The 26,519-nt window shown below is 33.1% G+C and overlaps 1 protein-coding gene across 1 annotated transcript in view; it reads left to right on the plus strand.

Moving 5' to 3' along the window:
• Nucleotides 1-17,667, plus strand: part of LOC116340878 (neuronal acetylcholine receptor subunit alpha-7) — an 85,717-nt gene extending 68,050 nt beyond the window's left edge. Inside the window, exons 11-14 of the mRNA XM_031767607.1 lie at nucleotides 13,543-13,652; nucleotides 14,015-14,229; nucleotides 14,383-14,550; nucleotides 15,083-17,667. Coding sequence (XP_031623467.1) covers nucleotides 13,543-13,652; nucleotides 14,015-14,229; nucleotides 14,383-14,550; nucleotides 15,083-15,167 — 578 coding nt within the window. The 3' untranslated portion in view covers nucleotides 15,168-17,667. The remainder of the gene's footprint in view (nucleotides 1-13,542; nucleotides 13,653-14,014; nucleotides 14,230-14,382; nucleotides 14,551-15,082) is intronic.
• Nucleotides 17,668-26,519: the final 8,852 nt, after the last annotated feature.

Here is a 26,519-nt window from a genome sequence, read left to right on the forward strand (position 1 = left end):
TTTTTTGGGTTTGAAGATGTAGTCATTGAACTTGGGGCACGTTCAAAAACAAATATTTTTTTTCATTCTGTTTGGCGCAGATTGTTGAGATGATTATACATTGTGGCGGCCGCCAAAAATCTGCCATCAATTTTATTTCGATGTCATTTTATTTCGTCTCATTCATTTCTTTGTTTTGATTCTTCAGCTCTTGTTCTCTGTCTCCCTTTCTTTGACTTGTGTGTATCTTTTTGTATATTATTTCAGTTCTCTCTGTACAATGAACGAAAAATGTATGCATGAAATCAATTTTATTAAATGTGATAAAACAGACATTCTGACATTTGACACACCCACACCCACACTTACATCTATATGCAACACACTCCCTTACTCTATCATCAAATACACACATAATATACACGCATAATAATTCATACTGTGCTTGATTTGTTCTCCTACTCGCTTTGCTCTAATTGTGAAATGAAATGAAAAATTCACAAATTGAATTACCCGAATTGAAATTGTTGATATTGATTCGGGCTCGTGATGGTTGGAAAAAGTCAGTTTGCGTATGTATGCGTTATTTTATTCTCGTTTTTGCTTCTGTATTCGACGATTCCGCACATTCATGATATATTTAAATCAAGCGAAAGAACACCAAATGGAGAGAAAAAAAACCCCAGCAAATATTAATTCGAAAAAACAGAGAATGTTTCAAATAACAATAATAATAATGGAAACCGCATAAAAATTGAAATCATCTGTGCGATTTTTGCCATGAAGAAAAATCAATGTTCGCGCATTGTTTTCTCGTCGCAATTCAATTCGAGTTGATTTTTGAAATATTTTCAACAAAATTCGTTACCTATGTATGACGAAATAATACCGCAATATAATTTCGATTATGCATACGATTCAAGCGATTTTAATTGCGAGAATCAAATCGTTTTGAATTTCAACCAATGTGTGGGAATCAAAAAGAATTGGTAAATCGGCTGTGTACTAATGGCGTTGACAACAAACGCATACAATTTTCAATTTGTTTATGGAATGGAAACGAAGCGATACAGATCAATTTAATCGATTATTATTTGCAATACTGTTAAAGAGAGAAAAGACTGACTTCAAAAACAATGATGCGATTGAACGCAAATGGTACCGCGCTGGTATTGCAATCTTAAAAAATCGGAATGATTCAGACAAAGGTCAAGATATTAATTTTCATGATTCAACACAAAAAAAAATGTTATTGTTATCCTTCAATTCGTTCATATCCTGGATATAATGAAGCATTGCCATTATGTCTGGTTAACCGATATGACCACGAATAATATTTCGGTGCATTTTTTTTCTCTCTTCTTAGATTTTCACCTGATTCGAGTTTAATTTGTGTTCTCTCTGTCAGATTAATTAGACTCTATTGTTCGATGAATGGTATTGGCATCGACTAGGGGCTTTCATCATTCGTTCATACAAATTTATACACAATATTCACGTCCTATTCATCATATATACGATTAAAATTTCTCGCCTATACCAGTGAATAAGATGTATTTCAAACTGCAGTGTACACACATACACAGTATAGCTACACAGAATCGAAGAAGATCCGCACAAAAGAGAATGAAAAAACATGCCATAGACGAAATATACACGAAATATACACCAAATATATGCAGTTATGCACATTTATTTGCGCGTATTACAGATGATTCTGCAATATAGTTCACTATTTACAGTATAAATCGTATACATTTGAAGATAAAAGCCCCTAGGGCATCGATTTAGGTCTTTCTCGCGAACACCCGGAATAAATGCGATATTTTCATTTCAAAGCGTATGAATGAGTTTATTCATACATATAAATGTTCGTTGAGTATTGTTGTCGCATTCAGCCAATGGCAGTATCAGCATCAACAATGACAAAATAATGAGAGCGACATTATCGAAATGAAAGCAAATTTATCGGAGGTGTTCAACAATATGGCGCCTGTGGCATGTGTAATTTGTTAACGCATACGCATAGGTTATTCCATTGGTCACTTGTGTAGCTTCCAATTTATTTAAATTAATGTCCATAATGGCATGAGATAATGGGAAAATTTGTTATTTTTATTGTTTCGCTGAAAGTTCATTGGATCGGAGTTTTCGAGATTTACCAAACCAAACACACATCCACATAATACAAATAAAAGTCAACTTTCAAATCATTTCGCGTTGAATGAAATAGAATAATACAAACATTATATTTGTGCATTAAGCACAATATTCATAGATGAAAAATCGCTGGTTACATCCGTCATGTGAACGATACACGTACGCACATAAACGTTTATAAATTGTGTACGTGTGTTTCCCTTGCTCTTTTCGAGTAGAACAAAAATGAGCAGTGAATACCAAGCATTTTAAATTACCTGAAAAGAAATTAAGTGAATTTTACGTATTTCCGTCGAGTGTGTTATACTCAACGTGAAAATGTTGAGCATTTTCACAAACAATGCAATATCGAGATTTTGATTGGGCCGACGGGGTAGCGAAACGGATGGACGAGGAAAACGCGACTACAATGCACACAGACTCAGTTCCGAAACACAAGCACATACACTCACCCAACCGACGATAATAATAGAGACACAAAACGAAAGAGGAACTACGCTCTTTAATTGCATTATATTGATATATTATGATATTATATTCGAAAGCGTTCGACTACCAAGATAAATTCTTTGTGCATCGATAGCATTTGACAATTGAATAATGTGCAATTTTCTTGCGATGAATATCGAGGTCGCTGTAAATGTATAGCACACAAAATGAGATTGAAAAAACGATCGCGACAGAGACACACACAGAGAGAAAGCTACGTTTTCCTAGCAGCCAACTCGCTGAAAAGCGTACGTTCTTTGTGTTTGCTAACAAGGTTAAAAAGTGCACATTTGGCAAACCTGATGATTTCCAATCTTCTCACTCTTTCGGTGTTTTCTACATTTATACTCCGTTTTGCATTCTCTGGCTTTTTCTATCTATGTCGCCTGTGTCTGCTTTCTTTCTACCATCTCCTTCATTGTTCAATATGCTGCTGTTGGTAACGTTCACATTTTATTTCGATATGCTGGTCCGGTTTTCTCGACAATCAAAATTAATATTTTATTTTCCATTCGCTGAATTTATTTTACGCAGTCAAAGTCATCGATGCTTTCTCTGGGGATGTTTTTTCTCTCTCTTCCTTTCTTTTTCATCATATGCAAACTTTTTCCGGAGTTCAGTTTCGTTCTATCGCTCGCTAAGTCCCATTTCGCTTCGAGTGTATGTTATATGTATGCTTGAAGGTTTTTTGAACAAGCAGTATGCTTTGATCGTATTGGTATTCATTGAAGTGTATATGTTAAATTATTCGATTCGAAATATTTTAGTTTGAAATAATTCATGGAACCTCAAGCATTTGAAATCGAAACCAAAATTGGAATGTTTTTGTCATATTTACTCCTGATTCACCCTGACATAATCTCTTTCACTCTCTATCTCCTGCATTTTCTCTCAAGCATATTATTTATTCAATCATTTGAAGAAGAAAAAAATAGCTCACATTTGTAACATTTTCATGTGTTCACTATTTTTATCTCTTCCTTCGTAGCAGTGGCTCCGTTTAACATTTATCTCTCATTGTGTGACCATTGTTTGATCGAAACCAAAAGTTCATCACATTTCCAATTAAAAAGACAAACAAATAATAAAATGCCCATTCACCTGAATGAACAATTCAAACATAAACCATAATTAATCGAATGGCTAATTGAATGCCAATTTCGAAGCATAAACGTTGGAATTTCAATCGGATAATTATAGCCAGTGCTAGCTATATACATTTCATGCATTCGTATTTTGTATGTGTGTCAGTCTATTAAGATCGTTTTAGTGGTTTGATTGCATTTCGAAAACGACTGTGATATTTCGCAATGAATATGCTATTTCTAAGTGTTGGCATTATTCCGGCGGAAGTACAGAGAAAAAGAATGTGAAACCATTTTGTAGACGTAAATTGATTTTGTTTGTAATGAATGTGCTTAAATGCTGATCCACTGGTTGCGATGGAATGGTTGCTAGTGTGTACGCGCGTACGCTCGTATATGTGCATCTATTTTATATATAAATAGTTAAAGAAGGATGAGCACAACCGTATGTTCTTCATCATCGGATATTATGATGGAACAATCGTGCGAATATTTTGGCGAAATTGTACGTGTTTAACTGCAAAATACTCACATCCATTTAATCTCATTATGCACCATGACGTTACATTACGTGCACGTTTCACAATTTTATATTTCATCTGCACTCGATAAAATAATCTAGTAAATTCGCGTAGACGGATGTGTGTGGTGACTTGATGGCAGCAGCAGGACTAAAGGGTCGACATAAACAGGGAAAAAGAGAAAGTCAGAGAGAGAGAGAGAGAGAGAGAGTTGAAAGAGAATATTTTGCAATCGTCGCAATTCGATTGCTCTTATTTCCATCTAGTCAAGTCGGAAGCGACCTGTAAATACAGGAAAGAAGCGCACACGAGTTCAATTATCTCATGAAGTAGTTAAGCTTAAATTACTTTTTAATGTGTTGAATTGAGTGGTATGGAGCGCATCAAGTGCAACGAACGCAAGAAAAAAAAATATATATATATTGCATGATGGTATGACGAGAGGTAGAAAAATACAAATTAATAAGTTTTCTCTTTCGCTCTTCGACTTTGAGTTTCATTCACCATCATCATCAGCTCTCTCGCTCTCTCTCGGTCGAGTCAAACTCATTTTAATGGAGAGGTCGCATCGTTCAAAAAATATTTTTTTAGCAGTGTACTACTAGTTTTTTTTATTCTCTTTGACTTATACCTATTTCCCGTACCGTTTCCATATTTCCATTTATTATCGTCGAATGTTTGTAATTTAGTGTTATGGCTTCGTAAAAATGAAATAAAAGATTGATGGTGGTGAGGAAGAGATAGAGAACATGAGACTCAGTGTCTATGTTGTGGTTATAGGATTTGAAAGAGTGCGCGCACGCGGTGAAACTGAAATTCCGATATATTGCATACGAGAGTTGATCTGATGTATGTCAAGCAGTTTACAAACCACAAACTCTTCAATGTACACAGAGCGTAAATTAGAAAAGAGAGTGAGAGAATCGGTGAAAGAGAAAGAGAGATAAAGAGAGAAAACAATAAAATGTCTCTTCAGTTGAGCAATTTGCTTGGTGACCCAGAGTTCGGGTTGAATGTATAACGTCCGTATGACTCGCATGCGAAAAAGCAGCTTTCGAACACATTGGGAAATTGAAAAATGCATTAAGGCAAAATGTCACATGCGGCACGCCTTCATTCACTGGCTGAACCCATCAATCGATCGCACATTCGTATATGTTACTTGTTACTCACACATCATGTCATGCATTCGGTTACAATACAATGCATTTATGGACTTATGGTGCTGGCACATCGAAATTGATATACATTTTTTCCTCTCACTTTGCGTGTATGTGTGTGTGCGCGATGTGTTTAAATGCAGTCGCCGTTGTTTTCTTTTAATGAAAATTGAATCATTTTCCACAATGTCGTTCATTTTCAACATATATACATATATATGTTACCCGATTGCGGGCATCGAATACGGTTGGATCGGTTGCTTTAACGCTACATCTCGGTTTTGTTGATGATGATGTTTGTTTGTTTGCTTTTGCCATTTCAGTCGTTTTTGTCATGTATTGCCTGCGAAATGAATATTCATTCGACTACACATGGATTTTTTTGCACACAAACACAGTAACTACATATGTCGTGTGCATGCGAATCAAGAGTTGGAATGATATGTTGGTGCATTTTGAATAAATATAGAAAACGAGAGAGAGAAGAAAAAGAAATAACTATACAAACAACACTAGCGGGGTGTTTTGATGTAATACGTGGCGGCAGCATCATATTTGTGAACATGAATAATGAAAATCTATTTTAAAATCCATCAACTAAAAACGTAATAACAGCGAAACGAAACATACTAAAAGCATCATGAAAACAAAAACGATACCCAACAGATATTCTCATTCCAAGTCTCCGTTTTGCCGCCAAACAAATAGCATGTAGCAATCGTTGGCTTGACGCGTACACACTTTTCAACATTGATTCGCGCGCGCTCACTATCACTCTCTCTCTCGCTCTCTCTGTCTCGTTTGGTGCACAGTATGTGCGCTTTCACTCATCGGAGCTTTTTGCGATTGTGATTGTCACTGTAATTGTATTCGGATCGCATAACCTTTGGTAGTGCGAATATTTCACATATTTCTCTTTTGACATCGCAAATAATTGGATTTCGATTACATTTTTTGCTGGTTCGTTTCGTATGTGCATTTATCATGCTCCCCAGCGCACACACTTACAACACGACATATCAATGAAAAGAGATCGCTTATAAAATTGCGCGAGAAAATACGAGAGACATTTTCACGCTCACACAACATCGATAACCACCTTCGACACACAATGCACATTACAATTATAAAACATTCGAATTCGATTCAATTGTTGCTACTGTTCAACAGCACTCCTTGCACTCATTCGATATATTCATACTTTGCCGCTTTCTTCTGTTTTATGACAATGAAGGATATCGAATCTCTCGTGCACATCCATCCGCGTTTTCGACATCGTTTCGTGCACCTCGTTAGTGCTTTTTTGTTAACATTTTTTTCTTCTATTTTTTCACATAAAAAAACGGGAACATTTAAATTGCATTTTTCTTTTGTTAATTTATGCAATATGCACCTTTAAGTGTGCCTGCTCACGTTGAATTTATTCTTTAAAATAAACGAAGCATACACTTTTCATCGTCATTAACTTTCATTCAATCAAAATCTCGATACAAGCATCAAAACTCAACTTGAAGTTGAGTGAAAAGAGAAAAACAATAATATCTATTTTTTGCGTTGTATATTCGCCGCAGTCACATTCAGCACTCTTGCATAAAAGAAGAAGGCCAAAACAGTTGAAAATGGTTGGTTCGGTCGGTCGGTTCATTTGCTTGTTCTCGTAATAATAATGTGACGAAGGAAACGTATACAGATTGTCTTAATGTGATTTAAGATTGAACTTCCTCAAGAGCAAAATTTCGATTATTTTACGCTTCATCATCACAGGCATCTTATGGCACACGATAGCAAGACTCATCAAGAGATGAACAAGATAGAAAAAGTAATAATAATAAGGAAAAGAGAGATGAATATAGACAGACGCGCGCGCGCGTGTGTGTCAGCTCGCCCGCGCTCACTCGGGTTTCTTAGGGTTGCATGCGTTTTATGACGAATATAATTTGGCATTTTCAATTTTCGAATTCGTTTTCACTTTTTCATTTTCATCGTTCATCTGTGTCTATTCAAGCTTCAGTGCGCACAAGAAAGCGCAACAAAACAACAGCTGTCATTTAAAACATTTAGATGATAGTTTTTTTTTTCTGCTGATTGTGCTGTCGTTCTTCTGCAATATTCCATTTCATTTAGCCTCGTCCTCGTTATTGTCTCCATTCCGTCTCTGCCATATTTATACTTGAAATAACTGGCATTTTATTAGTTTATTCATCATATGTTTTCTTTGACTCAAACTTTGAATGCTTTTGACACACGACTACCACCATCATCATGATGACGACGATGATGAGAAAAAAAAACTGTTCAAGAAAATTACGAATACGGACAGCCAAAAACGAAAAACCATAAAACAAAACACATTCACTCTGTCTCACTCTGTCCTACATTCATAGGCTTTTAGCCATCCATATTTCCAAGAAGAGTTGACAGTTTAATGACTAAACTTTGGTTTTGTGTGTGCTAAGCGGAGTAAATACATCGAAAATGGTTTGCGCTTGGCCTCCTTCTCTCTTGTTCCTTTGTCGTTCAAATTATTCGATGCTATGTACGTGTCGAGAGGACGGGGTTGTTAGCGTATAGATGTGTGTGTGCGCGTACGAGTCGAACGAGAGGGAGAGAGAGAGAGAGAGTCAATGTGTATATTATAATGTGCTGCAGTCTCGTATCGGCTGTCGTGTGCTTTTCAGTGACCGGTTCGCGCATATTTCTATGCTTGCCTAAATACGCTAGGTAGCATAGATATGCCAAGCATAGCCGCAAACGCAACCGACGCATCGCCGTTCACTCTATATGAACAATACACATGTTCGTTTATGCAGACGACCGTGCGCATACAATATAGCTCGAATCGAATGGCGACGGGTGCGTTGCGGCTTACGTCTCCGCTATGCTTAGCATAGCTATCAGGCATAGAAATATGCGCGAACCGGTCACTGGTGCTTTTTTTTCCTCTGGGTCGGATGAATTGGACTGGAAATTAAAAAGCTAGAATAGAAGATATTTCATATTAAATTATAAAAATTGTATGAAAGGAAAAAAAAATTCTGTGAGAGTTGTGCTCTCGTTTGGGTCGTTGGTTCTTTGCTGTGGTTGGTTTGTTTGCTTGTTTGCTTATTTTATTCTCGATGTGGTGCTTTTGCTCGGCTATACATAAATTTTTGTTTCTCCCTCTGTCTGTATTTCTCTTTTTCTTTCTCGTTCGCTTTATTCTTTCTATCATACACATGCTTTTTTCATTCCATGGACTATTGTATACATTTAAATTATAAAATGATCTAAAAATAATGTGAGACAAGCATTGAGCTCTGCACCATCAAATGAATGATCCCGCAAAAAATATGAAACAGTCATCGGTCACATCTCAATGTTCTTAAAAATGATGGGGACCAATGACCACGCAAACAAAAAGCCCAATTGTTGGCCGCATTATATTCATTCCAATTTTATTTTCTCTCTAGCCATTGCGTACTGCTTCAAAGGATAACGAGTATATACAATTGAATATTTGCAAAATGACACACACATTTGAATAGAGAGAGAGAGAGAGAGAGAGAGAGAAAGAAAGAGAGAGAGTCATTATATATATTATTCTTTTTTTCATCGTCTTTTTTCATTTAATGGATGTTACGAGCGCTCTTGATTGCGTCCATTGTTTTATACGTTGGTAACTTCGTTGGCTATGTTCATTTTTTGGTGAAAATTGTATACCTGAACCATTTTGTTCTTGGATTCATATCCGTTTCGTATGCTGAAAATGCTGGTTGTTCGGTGGGTGCAAAATGGACGGAAACAAATGGTTCAAAGAGCGTTAGCTCACGACACATTCTGCTAGAAGTTTAGCGTTCATCGTCCGGAATGCATGTTGGTGGTGCGAAAAGTTTTTGTTCGTGTGACATGTTCGTTGAAATTGGGGAAAATTGTTCTTTTTTGTTTTGTTGTTGATGTTGTTGTTCTCATCTTCTCTTATTCTTGCCAACGATGGTGTAAAATTATTGCTTAGATTACAAATGCGTATGTATGTCTCTGAAATTGCGTGAAGAAAATTACCGTCGTCGGTGTTTGGTAATGGTGTGAGCCACACAGTAAAATGGAAACATATGAAACTCACTCGCACTTTTTTCTTTTTCTGACTCATTCACACAAACACACACACAACTTTGCAAATGAAATTTGATGAGATCAAAACGCACGTATTTTGTTATTTTTGGGCAAATTTTCTCTCGAAATTATTAATTAAATTGTTCTTGCTGTTACACATTTTCGACACATGCATTTCAATAACGGCCATTACCAAATAAATTGAGAAAAAATATTTTTAAATTATATTCAACTCGGAGATATTATAAAACATTCGACCCAAAAAAATAAAATAAAAACAACAAAACTCACATATTTACATTTTACACTTTCGAATAAAACAACACCCAAGTTTTACGACTTGCTGCCACATTGAAAAATAGAACATTAACATTCACTTACAATAAAACATATGTAACCAACAACTTTGTTTGTAAATATATAAATATAAAAATATAGAAATATAAATGCAAATATGAATATCTACACACATTTTCCATTTTCATTATTATTATTATTATTATTATAATTATACTATATACACATAATATTCATTGTTCACTGAGAAAACTCATTTTCTCTCAATATGAGAGGGATAAGCAAAGAAGATTGTAGAAATATTGAATAAAAGTTTCACTCTCTTTTAAACAACTTGCACTTATAAACATATCAAAAAGCCAATTCATAAGTACTAGATCGGAATTGCACTAAATTTATGCATATATGTCGTCTAATAGCATTTCAAAAATATACACAATTTTCTTGTATCGTTGAACACCACATTTATTCGAAATGTACACGAAGTAAGATCTCCATGTAAATGCAACCCATACACTTATGGATTGCCGGATATCGTAACACACTAACTGATGTAGAATAGATTTTGGCCTTCACATAAACAAAATGCACTTTGTCGTCGTTTTCGTTTTCGTCGTTGGTCGTACATCGTCGAAAACTTTAGTGATTTATATCACTTGTGTAAATACGATTTTGATAAGATTTACAAAAATATAAATACATACACATACATATATAATATATATTTCATCCATATTTTTGAGGAAATTGGGATGTGAAGTAAATCGCTGCTGTTTGTTTTCAATATGTGCTCAATTTGTCAAGAAGGTGTGTGTGTGTGTGTGCGAGCGCGCACGTTTTGAAAATATACTTGATGCACGTACATTTTGTGTATTGCATTATTTGATATACAGAAGCTAGTTTACTCGGTTCTCAATCTGTGGACATATCAGTAAGCCGAGTGATGAGCTTTTTGCGAATTGTGCAATGCACATCATGAACATCGTTTGGTGTGCTTGTTACATCAACATCGTTTGGTGTGCTTGGTATGCTCGATACGAGAAATCCACACATCTGCCTGAATTAATATAATACGTGTACAATCGGTTGACTTCATAATAATGTACTGATGATGCACACTGTGACTACATTTTGGTTTAGAAGTGAGTGGAAGACAGAGTGAGCAAGTATCAAAAGCCCTTATTTGAATAGACACGCCGAATATAAATTCGAAAGCGAAACGAACACCATTATTTGTTGTTAGATATTGTTGTGTGTGTGTGTCGCTTTGTTTTGATCGAACGAAGCGTTTCGCAAATCTTCTACATTTCGACAGATTTCGGTTAGATGGAAATGCAAAGCGCACACACACTGCACACATTCATCCGATGTGGTAAATGAAAGAAAAAGATTATTATTGTTAAAGATAGAAATGGTACTGGGCGACACATAAATTTCATACAAACAAACAAACACACATGCACACATACCTGGACTAAATATCTCTTAACATAAGCATGCATATTATGTCATTTCAAGTTATAATGTACAGCGAATGAAGCGATTACACTCAATAAACTAGATTTGGAAGGCTGGTAAACAAGCAGCTGCTACAGCCGTTTACCCAAACAATACCATTCACACATGTTTTGCTCCAATCTCTCTCTCTCTCGCTCCCTCACACACTCACACTTTCTCATTTCGTCATGCATATTTTTGCGATGATATGAATATTGTTGACGGGACGATTAGATCCCATTCTCTTTCATTTCTTTTCATAAATATATACACTTCCATTTGTAACGCGGAATAGCAAAAGCACTTAACATCACATATCACATCATGTATATCGTAGATCCAAAAGCGCGCAAAATGTTTTACATTGTTATTACTTAGTTGCTGGCACTTTTCTTCATCTAAATAAAAATGAATATGTTTGAATAAAATTAATGAAAGGATTTCTTTTTTTTTTCTTGCTGTATCCTTTAATACCCCTCCCTTTCAGTATATGCGTGAGTGTGCTTTTTACGAGCGGGTAATTTGAGTGGCGTGTCACCAGCGTCATTTCTTCTCTTTTGAGTGAGCGTGTGATTGAATGAAGCAAATGCGGTTGATTTTTTTTCCTCGTCTTTTTTTTTCTGTAAATCATTGTAATCAGTATATATTTTCGGTTGCCGTTTTAATTTGAATAGTAAATGTTTAGCATAAAATGTAATATAATAGGATGTAATTGACTTATGGCACTCGTACACGAGTACTCCGCACTCATCCGGAGAGTGTATGTCTTTATACTAAATTGTGATAGAATCTATATAGTATGTATGTTGTATGATGAATGAACCAAAGAAATGTCAATTGTTGTTTGGTGAGTGAATGTGTACTTATTGTTACTGATATTGTTCGTTATGATTGCTGCAATAATATTATCATGTCTTATTAGATCAATTTATTAAATTTAAGCAATAAATTTTAGTCATTCGATATTCGCACATCACCCATCATCGGCGTGCATACAATGTACACATAGAATTTATATCATACGCTCATTTCTTTCTAAATAAATTATATTTATGAACAAAAAAACCGTTCATTTTTTGTGTTGTTGTTGTTCATCATTTCTATTGACTTTGTAAATAATACTTAGTAATAATTCACATAACTTTGCGGCTGTATTTTATCGCTCTGCGAAAAACTCCTGCATTCTTTTGAGCTTTTTTACATTGTTTTTCTGTCATATTTTCTTTAAATTCCAACAATTTTTTTTTCCAAGCATTTTCACCACATTTTCTGTTTTCTCTGTTTGTTGTTGTTGATGCTGTTTTAGTTGTTTTATACCCGTGTGAGTTTTGCGATGTTATTTGTAAAAAAAAAACTTTTCTTATTACTTTATGTCTGTTTGATGTGTCGATGTTGTCAAATATTATCATCACGCATAAACCTCTTCATTTCGTTTGTTTTTTGTTTCGTTTCTTCCATCTCTGTGTATGTGTAAATACTGTGCATTTTTTTGTATAATGTAATATAAAAATCGGTTTACGTGTTTCTGTTAGCCCATTTGTAAATGTCTGAATAAATGTTGAAGTTTTTTTCGTATTCAATGTATATATATGTATAATATCATTCGTTTAGTTAGTTTTTCTCACCATTCAATGTATACACATTTTGGATACACATTTTTTATGGGACGAGAAAGCAATATCAAATGTGAAGTTTAGAATATTGTCAGAATTTTAAATGGAAATTGTGTCACTGTCTTTCTTACTTTGGCGTCGTTTTTGGTCCGATTTGAAAATGGATCCTATCAAAGTTTTTCGTTATTTTCGAAACTTTTAAATAATTCAATTAAAAATTGGACATCTGAGTTGATGTTACGCACAATGTTCTCGTTTTCACATTGGATATTGTTTTCAACGATAGCATACAGAAACCAAAAAAAAAAAAAAAAGAAAACTGAATATTTTCACTCCCTATAAATTAGATTTAGCGCCATGCATTGAATTGTTTTCACCAAAAGACCAGTAAACTAATACATTTTTTTCTTCTCTCTTTTTTTCACTTTTTTTTGTTGTTTTGTAACCGAACGAACGTATTCGATTTCAATTGTGCACACAATTATTGGATTTATGGATTCTGTGAATACTCTGCGGTTGATGACGACTCATCCTTTCACTTTATCTCGCTGTGATATGATTTCATCGCATCAATCATAAATCGTGTACTCATTATTTATTTTGGATTTTGTCGACGTATTGTCGGTGTATACTTTCGTTTGCATTATAATAGGCACATATTTCAATTGCATCATGTTTATGGTAGCGTCATCGGTTGTGCTGACGGTCGTCGTGCTTAACTATCATCATCGAACTGCCGACATACATGAAATGCCGCCATGGGTAAAATGGAATTTTACTCTCTCGATTTTATATACATATATTTTTTATATTTTCATTTAATTTAATCGGTTGCAATCGAAATCGATATTCATTATGTACAAATGCGCTGTTGGTTGTTGGTTACGTTTTTTTTTTTCATTCAATGGACCAAAAACAATTCGTTACATCATAAACATGTATCTGACGAAGTGAACGTGTGCGTTCCAACATAAAACCTTTGGTTAAATAGAATTCGATTGCAAATTGGATTTATCAAAAAAATAATTATCGTTGCGTGCTCTTTATTAATAAATAATTTCTGTTCTCTCTCTCTCTCTCTTTCTTTTTATCCTCTTTTCATTATTTGTTTGACACGAGCACAGATAAGAACACTATTTCTGATGTGGTTGCCTTGGATATTACGAATGTCACGGCCGGGTCATAAGATAACTAGAAAATCAATTTTAATATCAAATCGAATGAAAGAATTAGAATTAAAAGAGCGTTCATCGAAATCACTACTTGCCAATGTACTCGATATTGAAGATGATTTTCGGCATCAAGGCCTCAATTCATCGCAAACAGCGATTGGTTCAAGGTATGTTTTTCGATTCATTTTTTTTCATGAATTTTTAATTCGTTCATTTGCCGTTCATAAAATGGTCCATGTTCGATTTAATTGATGCATGTGTACATATGTATATTTCACTGTATTCTTTTTTTGTATCTATTTGGCTCTGTCACGCTACAGTTTCGGAAGACCAACGACGGTTGAAGAGCACCATAGTTCGAATTGTAATCATAGAGATCTACATTCAATATTAAAGGAATTGCAATTCATAACGGCTCGAATGCGACGATCAGACGATGAAGCTGAATTAGTTAGTGACTGGAAGTTTGCGGCAATGGTTGTCGACAGGTATGACAATTATACAATTTACTCAATTACCGCTTATTTGCTCTAATTATCCAATTTGTTTCAATGCCAAAATCGTTACAAAATGTTCAACATCCACCGATTAAGATACAGAGGTTTAACTCATTTAGTTTACCGTCGCCGCCACCGTCTTCTTCATCGTCGCCATACACACACAGACACATTCGCAGAAAATGTGTCCGTGATAAACCCGTGTACTTTGTACTTTGAATATTTGCCATCACATTCATAAGGCATACTGTGCATTTTGAAGGCATGCAGTATAAAATTGGCAAATGTGCAATGAATAAAGTCAAAGACGGATTGTGTGAGCTTGAAGAAATTCAAACTAAAGACGAGAAAAAAAATGAATTCGATTTTGCATAATAACCCAGAAACTATCCTCTTTAATTTTATCATCATCACTGACATTTAAATTAATTACTTTCTTCTGCCATGAAGTTTTTGCATGAGTTTTTGTATGGCATTTATGCTGATCCGTTCCTCTTTTCATCGTCTTTTAATTTTATTACAGGTTTTGCTTGATCGTATTCACATTGTTTACGGTGCTGGCAACATTTGCTGTGCTGGCAAGTGCACCCCATATCATCGTCTCGTAATCGCGGCCATCATCATTATCGCGCATAAAATAAATAGATTCAAAATCATCATCATCATCATTATTAGCACGAGAGAATAAAATAACAAAAACAGCAACAACAAAAAAATCGACAAAGTCACAAAATAATAATAAATGAATCAAATAACAATAAAATAACGCTCAACCGAACAAAAGCAAAATAAATTACTAATAAATGTGTAGATTTGCAGTAAAATGTGATTAATGGTTATCCAAATATGTATTGAAGAAAAGCCAACCGACGAAATGAATGGCTGAAGTTATTTTGTGTGCGAAAGAACAGACACATATACTAGCCAAGTGGAACACAATACGCACATCCACACCGGAAAATGGTTTTTGAGTGAGTGAATTTTGTGCATATTTGTGAAAATAAATATATTCATCGAAATGAAAGACAGAAGAGCATAAAAGCGTTAAGCAAACTCGCAAGACATAGTGTTTTACGAAAAATGAAACATCTGACATATTTCAGCCAACGAAAGTGAATAATGTGCTTGAAACGATTTATGAGCATACAGTTAAACGGTGTTGAAAGCAACTCAGACGGAAACGTATCAAAATCAAAACTAAATTCCATTAAGTGGCTATTAAAATAAAGAAGGACAAATGAAGTAAATAATAAAATGACAACAGTTCTTTATGCTTTTTTTCTCTTCCTCCCTCTATCTCTCTCTCACCATCCATTATGTATATGAAGTGAGAGAATAATGTGCGCCTCTTCCCCAACTCCTATCTCCCTCAATTCATTGGTGTGAATTGTATTATGGTTTGGATCGTAAAACCGGCGCCGCTAACAAGATGACGCGATGAATGATGCCACAGGGAGTGGAGAGAGAGAGAGAGAATGCGAGAAAGTGAGAACAATAGAACGGTAACAGACCGCAATTGTCGTCGATTGTGTATGCAATTATGATTCGTACTTTAAATACAAAAAGCACATCATTTAGTTCCTTATCAAGTAAACAATGTTCGCGGGTATATTTTATATTTGTTCGTTATGCTATTATTATTATATTACGGAAATGTGCAAGTAATTAAGCCAAACACCTCAGCGACACATAAAAAAATGAAGATATTGCCGGACTGAAGAGTGAATATGAAAATGAGAACGCACAGTGAATGAACAAAAAAAAAATGTGAACGAGAAAGCCGCTGAAAATGAGATCTGGAGGATATTGTTTTGTTTTTATCTGTTTATGTTTCGGTTTGGTGACGACGGTAATGTACGCGTGGGACTCACAATCAACACAAGAATATTTTTTTATCATATATAAATGTATCCGGTAACAATTCACAGACAGTGACCAGCCTAATCGGTATGAATTTAGTAAGACAACAACCGAAAAACAAAATGTACACACACATAATTTAACCACAAATTAGAGTTTGAATGTTTGCAGTAAACGGAACATAAGCATCGTGTTCTTCTTGTATTTTAAATGGCAGGATTATACATATAATCCATATTTTTCATGGACGCGTTTTTTTTCGTTGAATCCAAACAGAATCCACACCAAATGCAGCGGCTTTTCGCGAAAAAAAAGGTCGTTTACAAAGACAAAACAACAAATCTCCGTTTAAAGACGAAACAAAAAACATAAGCCTATATGTAATTCGAGTGAAACAAAAACCAACCAAAAATAATGACAAAAAAAAGCATAAAGATTTACAGAAAAGCTCACATTGAAACACTTAATAATCGAAAAATCCTCAATCAACTATGATTACATTAATAGTGAAGACATTTACTATTTAAAGTATTATTAAAATTGGTACAGAAAAAAACCATAAAATGATGGCGTAAACGATATGAATTTAAAAAATAACACCTCTAAAATATACATTTTAAACGGAAAGCTAATGTTATGTGTTCTCCGGATGAAAAAAAAAGAAGTTCCATAGTTAAAATGAATATTGAATTATGATGTTGTTTATGTAAATTGCATGTGTAACGCGCAGCGAATCGTTATTATATTTTTTAGAAAGTGACACCTTAAGGTAAATGTAATTTAAATTATTATATTGAGATATACAGAGACGAGCACAAAATCATTGCATAAGCAAACGAAAACGTTTCTTGGCGAAGAGAGGTGCTACTTTTTTCGTCAAAACTATGTGTGAAGTGAGAATAAGAGAAATTTAGAATTTCTCATAATCGATTTAAATAAATATATGGCACAGAGCTTAGGCAAGAAACAATTGTTTTTATCTAATAAATAAATAAACCAAAAAAATGTATTTATATATAAATATACATACATACATATATATATTTGTGTTGGACGCGAAAGAGAAAAAAAACATGATGAATGCGTACGTACGAGTGCTAAAGACCCAAATAAAGCAGAAGTATAGATGATATTTTAAATGCCTAGTCAATTAATTAATTTAAAAGAGAGAATGGTGTAAATAAAACAAGATTTCACAGACCCAATTTACTATATATATGTACTAATTATCGATCGTCTTGAAGTACACCTAAGTAAATATATTTACCAAATATTAGTTATTGGATGCAAAAAATGCTCATTTTGTTTAAAACTTAAATTCGATAAAGAAAAGTAATATTAAACCAAATCCTTGTCCATTTGATCAAAAACAAATCCTTTGCTTTTGCATACAAAAATATATAATGTTTGCCATTTTTGACGCTCATTTTTTTGACAGAAGCAAAATGTGCATTTTTTATAACGTCCCGTATGCAGTTATGAATTTTACAAATTGCCCTTGATTTTTTTGCCATGGATAGATTTGTCAGCATCATACATTATTTATGAATAATATTGCTATCACAGAGATAAATATTTTTTCGATTTTTTTTTTCGATTCACCATTCAGAAACGAGAGCTAATACAAAATACGACCCTCACGTTTGCACAGGGAATTTACCAGACATTTTAGTTTTTATCACAATTTTTGCGACCATATCAAAATTAAACGAATTAATTATTATGAATATGTAGTAGTATATTTTGTGCGATGCATTTGCCTGTATATGGCTCATGTGCATATTGGTGTTTTATTCTGATTTATTTTATCGTCGCATCATCCAAAGCCATTATCCACAATTCTATCACGAAATCACAATAAAATTATGATTATTCTATCATCAAGTTTTCCACACACAGAAGAGATAGAGAGAGAGATAGAGAGAGAGATAGAGAGAGAGATAGAGAGAGAGAGAGATGAAAAGAGAACGAGACTGAGAGCATCGTTAAAAAAAGCCAAATCTAGATATTCAAATTGCAAAGTTAAATTGCACACTTGATATTTGGATTGGTGAAAATGCAAGCCATTTTCGACGAAATCCGCATAATTCCTTCGCTCTCTCGCTCTTTCTATCTATCTTTATTTATTCATGATTATATTTCATATATTCATGATTTCGAAAACCTCTTTTAATTTGTTGCGATTGAAATTTCAAAAGTTTCTGCATTGATGGACACTATGTTTCGTGGTAGACAGTGTTTGATGTGCGTTGTGTTGCAACGATATTACTCTTCCGATTTGAAAGTTTTGGTCTTGTGAATAGAATACACAGATAGTGATGGACGCGATAGAGTGAGAGAGCGAGAGAGATAGTGACGAGTGAATGAACGATAGACACTATAAAATGCATTCTCCGATGGTTTTTGACATTGTAGTTGAAAAGCCACAATTGGTTTCATTAATCAACTGGACGACGGCCAACGTCGTGTGTTGGTTTTTCTTTTTTTTCTTATTATTTTCGGGTACTTTCAAATTTCAATCATTCAATTTTGAAACTTTGTTTCCTGGCTTGAAGTTTTTCAAATCCACTTTAATATTTCACAATTATTTTATCGAAAGTGTGCAATTTGCGGAACGAATTTTATTCACAATTCATCCTTTTCTTTTGACAAGAGTCTCTATTAGTGATTACAAAATACTTGAAATTGGATGTTTTTACAAGTTTTAATCCGTAAACTGCATGAATATCTGAAAACTCAAATTTTGATGAGGATAATAATATGTTTTTTTTTCGTTTTCAATTTTGGCAACGGAACACGAAGCACTTACAATTCATATTCGATTACTATAATGGCAGAAGATTATTCAATAGACACAAACACACATAAATACTTAAATGTTCACATCTTAAATGGAAAATCGTTGAATTGAGTACGTAATAAGGAATTATAAATGTTGAACGATTTGAGCATGGCATTTAGTTTTCCACCACTAAGTGCACACAAAAGCTAACAATTGATGTATGCACAATATGCGATTAAAAGGGCTACATGAACGCCAATATCAGTTCAGAATCAAACTTAAAATCACTATTGTACATAATAGCTATTCAAAATTAAGTGAAAATGCAGCTAAAAGTTATTTTGTAAGTACTATTGAACTATTATACACAACAAGACATGATAAAACATATTATACATATAATATATATTTTTGCAACCAAATAGCGATGGAGAGTAAATTTAAAGAGTGTATTCACACACGAATGGCTCAGATATGATTCAATGGTATCACAGAGTCGTGTATGTTATTTTACGGCGATTTTTTAGGAGAACCATGCGATATTGATGCTCCATGGGAGAATATACTTTCACATTTTCAACTCTATCACACACACATTGATACACATGTTTTCATATTCTTTAAATCTTGACACGAATGCAGTACAGCTCGCAATCGTTAATGAGTCTTAAGCACCTGAATATATATTGGACCCAGTCCGAAAACTGCAAGTCTGAATTTATTTTCGTCTTGAAAAACTGTTTAAATCTTTTTCCTTTTGTGAAAAAACTAATCGAAAAAGTATAGCCACGTTGCTAACATGACCGAAATCTCTTTGATGTCAAAGATATATAAACAAAATTTAAGAAATCACACAAATGTTTCATAATGAAGTAATGCACTTTCTGCTCAATATTTATGAGTCCTTGTCCAAACTAATACGCCCACACATCGGAGCTACATCTACATAGTTCCATATTCTCAACTTGTTTACCACAAGTTTACACAACTATATACACCACACGAATACTGAAATTGTTAATGCACTTTCGGATCGAAAATGTAATGCGATAACCTTTTACCCTACATTTTAATCGAATGAAATTAATTGTTATACAATGATCTACCAAAAAACACACACACAAAGAAGTACTCTTGAATATTTTCTTAATCAAACTTTTCAAATTAAACGAAAACAGTGACATCAGCTGAAACTTTTCACTCAACACACTTCTTGTTTCTCCAAACAGACAAATATTCAACACGCGCACAAAATGTAATCAATACAATTGAAGCAATTCAATCAAACGGTTTTTAACAGAGCATTTTTACCACATAGAAAATGAGACAAGAACGAGAGAACGACAGAATGAAAGAGAAGAATAAAGTAGTTTTTTTTATTTTTTAACAAAAACATCTACACATTTTCACATGATCCAAACAAAATCAAATAGACGATGATAGATAAAAGTGGATTTTTTCCAAGCAAATTATTATTATAGTATTTAGAGTGTATAAGCATTTGAATGTGTTTAAATGAAAGACGAAAATACAATCATCTAAATATGAAAGAAAAGATAAAACGAATAGCAAGTCTTGCCATAACCCAATCTTAAATCAAGGGGTAAAAATGTGAATCTCTCGAATTTACGATATTTTTAATTCTGATGACAGAACACAATTTCGTACAAAATGAAAATACAAACACAATCTAATAATCTCTTTTTATCCAAGCATCGTCAAGAAAGCGCACTTATACACCGCCCTCATTGCAAGTTAATGCGTTGCTAAAAAAACACCAAAGTTAAGAAGGATATTGTGCTTTGAGTAAAGCTTTAAAGGAATAATAAATGAACCTGAAATGGACATTTTTGGTACATAGACTAATTAAAGTCATCATCATCGTTTATTTGTTAAATGTGTGTGTGTGTATATTTGTGCATATTTATAACGTCGTCTTCATTATCGTTGTCAGTCGCTCGGCATTTGGGGCATGTGCATTTAAAAATGGTCGCTTTTGTCTCGTTGAGCGTGAAATATTCCATTATGCATCAATTAAATAGTTCATGTTGAACTGAACTGCGGAACCTCGTTTTACATAAAACAAATTAAGAGCACGTTTTGAAAATGATGTCGAACAATTTCAGTAAAAGATAGCTCAAGGCCACATCTCTCCATCCAGGCACAAAATTATTTCGGGGACTTGCACTCCGATACAAAACTGCACACACACACACACACACATCATAAATGGCAGCCACCCTCAAAAAGTAAAGTTAAAATGATGAACACAGAGAGAGGGAGAGAGAGAAAGTGAAAAAAGAAGATAAATATACTTGCACTATTTTTGTGAATTTTCCAGAAGACAAATGTACCAAAAATGTCGAGTAAATGTTTTCGCCCGGTTAGTGAAGTTGAACATTGTACGCCAAACATTCTCGAATCGAATCACATTTTTTTCCACACAAAATGATAAAGACGAAATTCTAATTCATTCAAGTTTATTTTTTCTATTCGATTATTACTGAACTGAAAGAGATGAAAAATCTTTCAGAAATAAATCAAAAACCGGTTTCGAATTTAACTTGAGCTACCAATACACAAATACACACACCGCATACACAGCACCCTTTTATGTATAATGGTTCTTCTTTTTATAAGAAAAAAAAAACCATGAAAAGTGATTTGAAATTTTCAACACCGTTGGACCACCTCACAATAAAATGAAGTGAAACAAAGGCTTCGAAGAAAAATAAATAAAAAAAAAACTAAAATATTTACTCAAAATAATCGCACTATCGAGCTATTTAAAATACAAAATCAATACTATATTACTATACTTGATACTTGAAAATCACACAATCACAAATATACTCTATTACTATATAGTATATATTATATATACCAACACAGTTCTTTCAATCAACGGATCCACTAACACATTTTCATTCGACTGATTTGAATAATAAAAGAAATAGAATTTCAAATCGTAAATAAAAAAAAATCGAAGAAAATTGTACTCAACGAAAACCGAATTGAAAAACCAAACAGAGTAACAGAAGATAAACATCGTACATTTTATAGAGAGTGAAAGCGAGAAGAAAGAAAGAAAGAAAGACATACTTTTTTATTTTCCTTTTAAATATACATACAACATAAAGAGAGTCCTGAATACTACATAAAAAACGAGAATTAAGTTCAAAATTTTATGTGCAAGCGACGACTACGAGATACATATACTTCGTAACGATGAAATACAAACATTCACAAAGTGAATATATCCAATTAAACATAGACGATACTATTGAAAACCGTTTTTCTATTTGTGTAAATGTATTTTAATATTTTTGCGAATAAACTAACAGAATAGTAATGATTAACACTTAAGTTGTGATTCACGTAAATTAATTTTATTATTTTGTTGTTTTTATATGTATAAAAAAAGTGAAAAATGAAGTTGATCTTCATCTCTCTAAAAAAACAAAAAAATTATCATGGAAAATATTTTATAATAGGATAAAATATCTATAAATCTTACCCTGCCCCCATACACACATATACGACAACAGATTATAAGATTAAACCCCCTTCCCATCCACACACACACACACACACACACAAAGCTAGATTATATTCATAATTCTAACCGTAGTTGCTGTTGTTGGTGTTGACGGATTTGTATTTTACATCTACACACATACTAATGTTATTTATATGTATATTGTCAAAGTCCCCAGGGCTAAGACAAACCCAATGAAAAAAAAATAGATAAATTTTACTAACAACGCAAAAAACCACTCCACACTGTACTAATCTATAGTTAAAAACATAAACAAATGTATTGTACACTCATTTTCTGTCTCTAAATGTATTTACAATCCAAAAAACTCTTAGCATTTTTATTTTCGTTTGAGTTCTGTGTTTTACTGTCTCGCCGTGCGAAAAGAAAAAAAAGAAATCGTTGAGAAATACGAGCTTTTTTTTTGCTAAATAAAATTAGGAAACTAGTAGGTGAAACTGCATTTTATCAAATGCACACTGATACATTTTAAGAAGCAAACAAAAGCGTTAAAAGAGTTGAAGTACCTCAAAAAAAGCATAATGTTAGTTTAAATAAAAACCAATCAAGATAAAATTCTTCAACTTTCTACAAAACGAAAAGAGGAATTGGTTCATTCTGCGCACACATAACATACATTTTTATGCACGTTTTTAAGAGAAAAAAAATATGAAGAAATAAGAGCGCCCTTTCCTTTTCTCTACCCCAAATTCTCCAGACAATTCTATGTTGTATTCTGTTTTCATTTTACAGAAGTTTTATACACTGAATGTTCTATATCATACATACATACTGAAAAGAAATGATTCGATTTTTTTTCCAGTTGATTTTTGTGTATATTTTTTACATATACAAAACACTCAATTTCATCCAATAAGCATTTCATTTTTTTAAATGTATTTTGCAAACTACACAACTAACAAGAACATAATACATCTATATAAAAAAAATGAGTATATATACATACATAGTAAGGAAAGCGAGATCGAAAGAGGGTGAGATAAAGTCATGGGACGGTCGATATAATTTCGATTTCGAGTGCCAATGACCAAAAATCGGCGAATCGATTCCGATTCATATTCTTTGCACATCGCTCAAAAGAGGTTACTATAGAGAATATTTATTATAATATAAACAGTTATGACAACAGACAAAACGAAATACATACATTTAAATGGAGATATAAGAAACAAAAAGGAAGGATATAAAGATGAAGAAGAAAAAAAAACCTAGAGAAGAAACGGAAACATATTAAAAATTTATTATAATGATGTATAATATATATTTGTTACGTTATAGATAAATGACAAAAAACCAAATACAAAAAAAAAAAACATTGGAATACAAATCCAACACGAAAAAAATTATTGAAATAAAATAAAAATAAATATTCTTATTTAGGGTTATTATTGCAAAAGAACAAAAAAAAAACACACACACACACACACTAGACAAAATGGAAACAATCGAGCGAGAATGTATGAATATGGGTATTGAATGAAATTGAGCGTGAAAATGTTTCAGTTAATATATATTTAGTGAAGTATTTAAACAAGGGAAAAAAATGGAGAAAATGTGTAATATTTAATGAAAAACGGGAAGGAAGGAAACGGAAATTGTATGAACACAGACTGAATCAATTGAATACACTATTATATTCTTATAATGTGTCCGATTGGCGTGTGTGTGTGTATGTATGCAATTTTCAGTCACAATTACTCACGACATGTGGTCAGTGCAGCGCATCATACGCATTGTTCTGAGAAGTGAACGAGAAAAAGCACCATTCAATTATATTGGCTCTAACTGTGTTCATACATTTTTATCAACCGCAACCACCCGACATCAACACACAAACACACATTCACAACAAGAATGACAACAATATACAAATAAAAAAAATTATTATGGATGAATCAGCATTATATTATATATGTAAAACTGTAATCGAAATGACGCGATGATAGCAGATTTAATCGTTTCGTCATATTGACGAGAATAGTTTTATATTTGAAGAAAAAAAACCTAAAACGAGACATGAAGCTGTTATGAGAAGCTGCACACACTTCTCTCTATTGATCTTAAGTATCGAACGAATGGTCGAGAGAAAACAATGTTTTGGCGCAGAATGCAAAACGATTTTCAATTTTTATGAATTATATAGTGAACAAAAAAAAAACTGCACAATTTCAGCAAACAATTTTCGATAACGAAAGAAAAACACTTTTAGCAAAGCAACACGTTGAGAAACACTCACACTTTCACTAAACACGCATAAATGAAACAAAACATAAATGCAATATTCAATTGATTATGAATTTATTTGCACCCAATTTGAATCAATCAACAGACAATCGTCTATTAAATTCACCAGTTGCAAATTAAATTCTTTATGGTTCCTGTTGTTTTTATACAACCGCTACATTTACCACAATATCACACGTATTTACAAACCAAGTAAACACATACACAAAACACATCCAAATAGCGGTCAATAATCTGAAACAACGAAGAAACAAAAAAATCTGTGTTCAAGTCGAAAATAGTTCCGTTACACTATGTTTTTCGTTTACAGTTTTCGATTCGATTGATCACACTTTGTTACGAAATATTCCAATTTTTGGATTTTTGCACCGATCAAATGTTCATTTTTATCACAAATTCCAATTTCCTTCACCACACAGACACACATTTACGCTCACAAAACGAATGAGAAAAATATAATTACAAGAAAAAAAGAAACAAAACTAAAAAATGATTCGACAGTTAAATGTTCAAACGCACGAAAAATTATGATAAAATTTAGAACCAAAAAGCTGACAAATAAAAATTAAACAAGAAAATAACACAAACATTTAAAGAAGAGCATATAGAATATTTTATGTATTCGTTGAGGGAATGAAAGATGATTATGTCAAACAAACAAACAAAAATACTATTAGTATTAGTGGTAAGGACAAGTAACAAATTGAAAAATGAAAGAAAAAAAAACAAAACAAATAAATTTAATTGAATCCATAAAAAAATGTTATGTTTCGTTGAATTTACACCGACAAAATAAAACTTTAGAATGATTAATACTATAGACAATTGTATTCTTAAGAATCGATATTTGAATTTAATCCACAAAGCAGCATGACCTAATTCAGCAAAAAAAAAATCTTCAGCAACCAAAATCAACACACACACACACACAAGACACACAAATTACGCGCAATGCAAATGATAAACATTTATAACAAAATTTACCAAGCACACACATTCACATACCCACAAGCGCCGTGTCGATTACTTTCTCATTGAACTGAATCATTCGGAGAATTTAAATTAAATTTTCTTCTACAGACGGAGAAACAAACTAGAAAAAAAACACAAAAAATAAATTACTTAAAACTATATGAAAAACACACACTCACACAAGTATTATTATTACTGAATTATTACTATTATAATGATAAAATTGCCTGTTCTAGGGTTTTTAAGATGACAAAAAAAAAAACAAACAGAAAATAAAGAAAAATGAAAAACAATAAATTACCATGAATAAAAAAAAATAACTTTTGTGTTTTTATTTTGAGAATTCTCTTCACACTTTTCAGCCGTTTAAATTTAACAACTACGCCATCTCTTTGCCAACATTTTCAGCACATTTGAATTTCGAAAAAAAACTTCACATTGTCACCATAGATTTTTAATATGTTGTACATTTGGAAGGTTTCTTCAGCTGTCTGTCATCGTATGCTATGACGATAGAGAGAGAGTAAGTGTAAAAGAGAGCTA

Source organism: Contarinia nasturtii, unplaced genomic scaffold, assembly GCF_009176525.2.
Source record: "Contarinia nasturtii isolate CC-2019 unplaced genomic scaffold, AAFC_CNas_1.1 Cnas_scaffold_695, whole genome shotgun sequence".
Lineage (NCBI taxonomy): Eukaryota > Metazoa > Arthropoda > Insecta > Diptera > Cecidomyiidae > Contarinia > Contarinia nasturtii.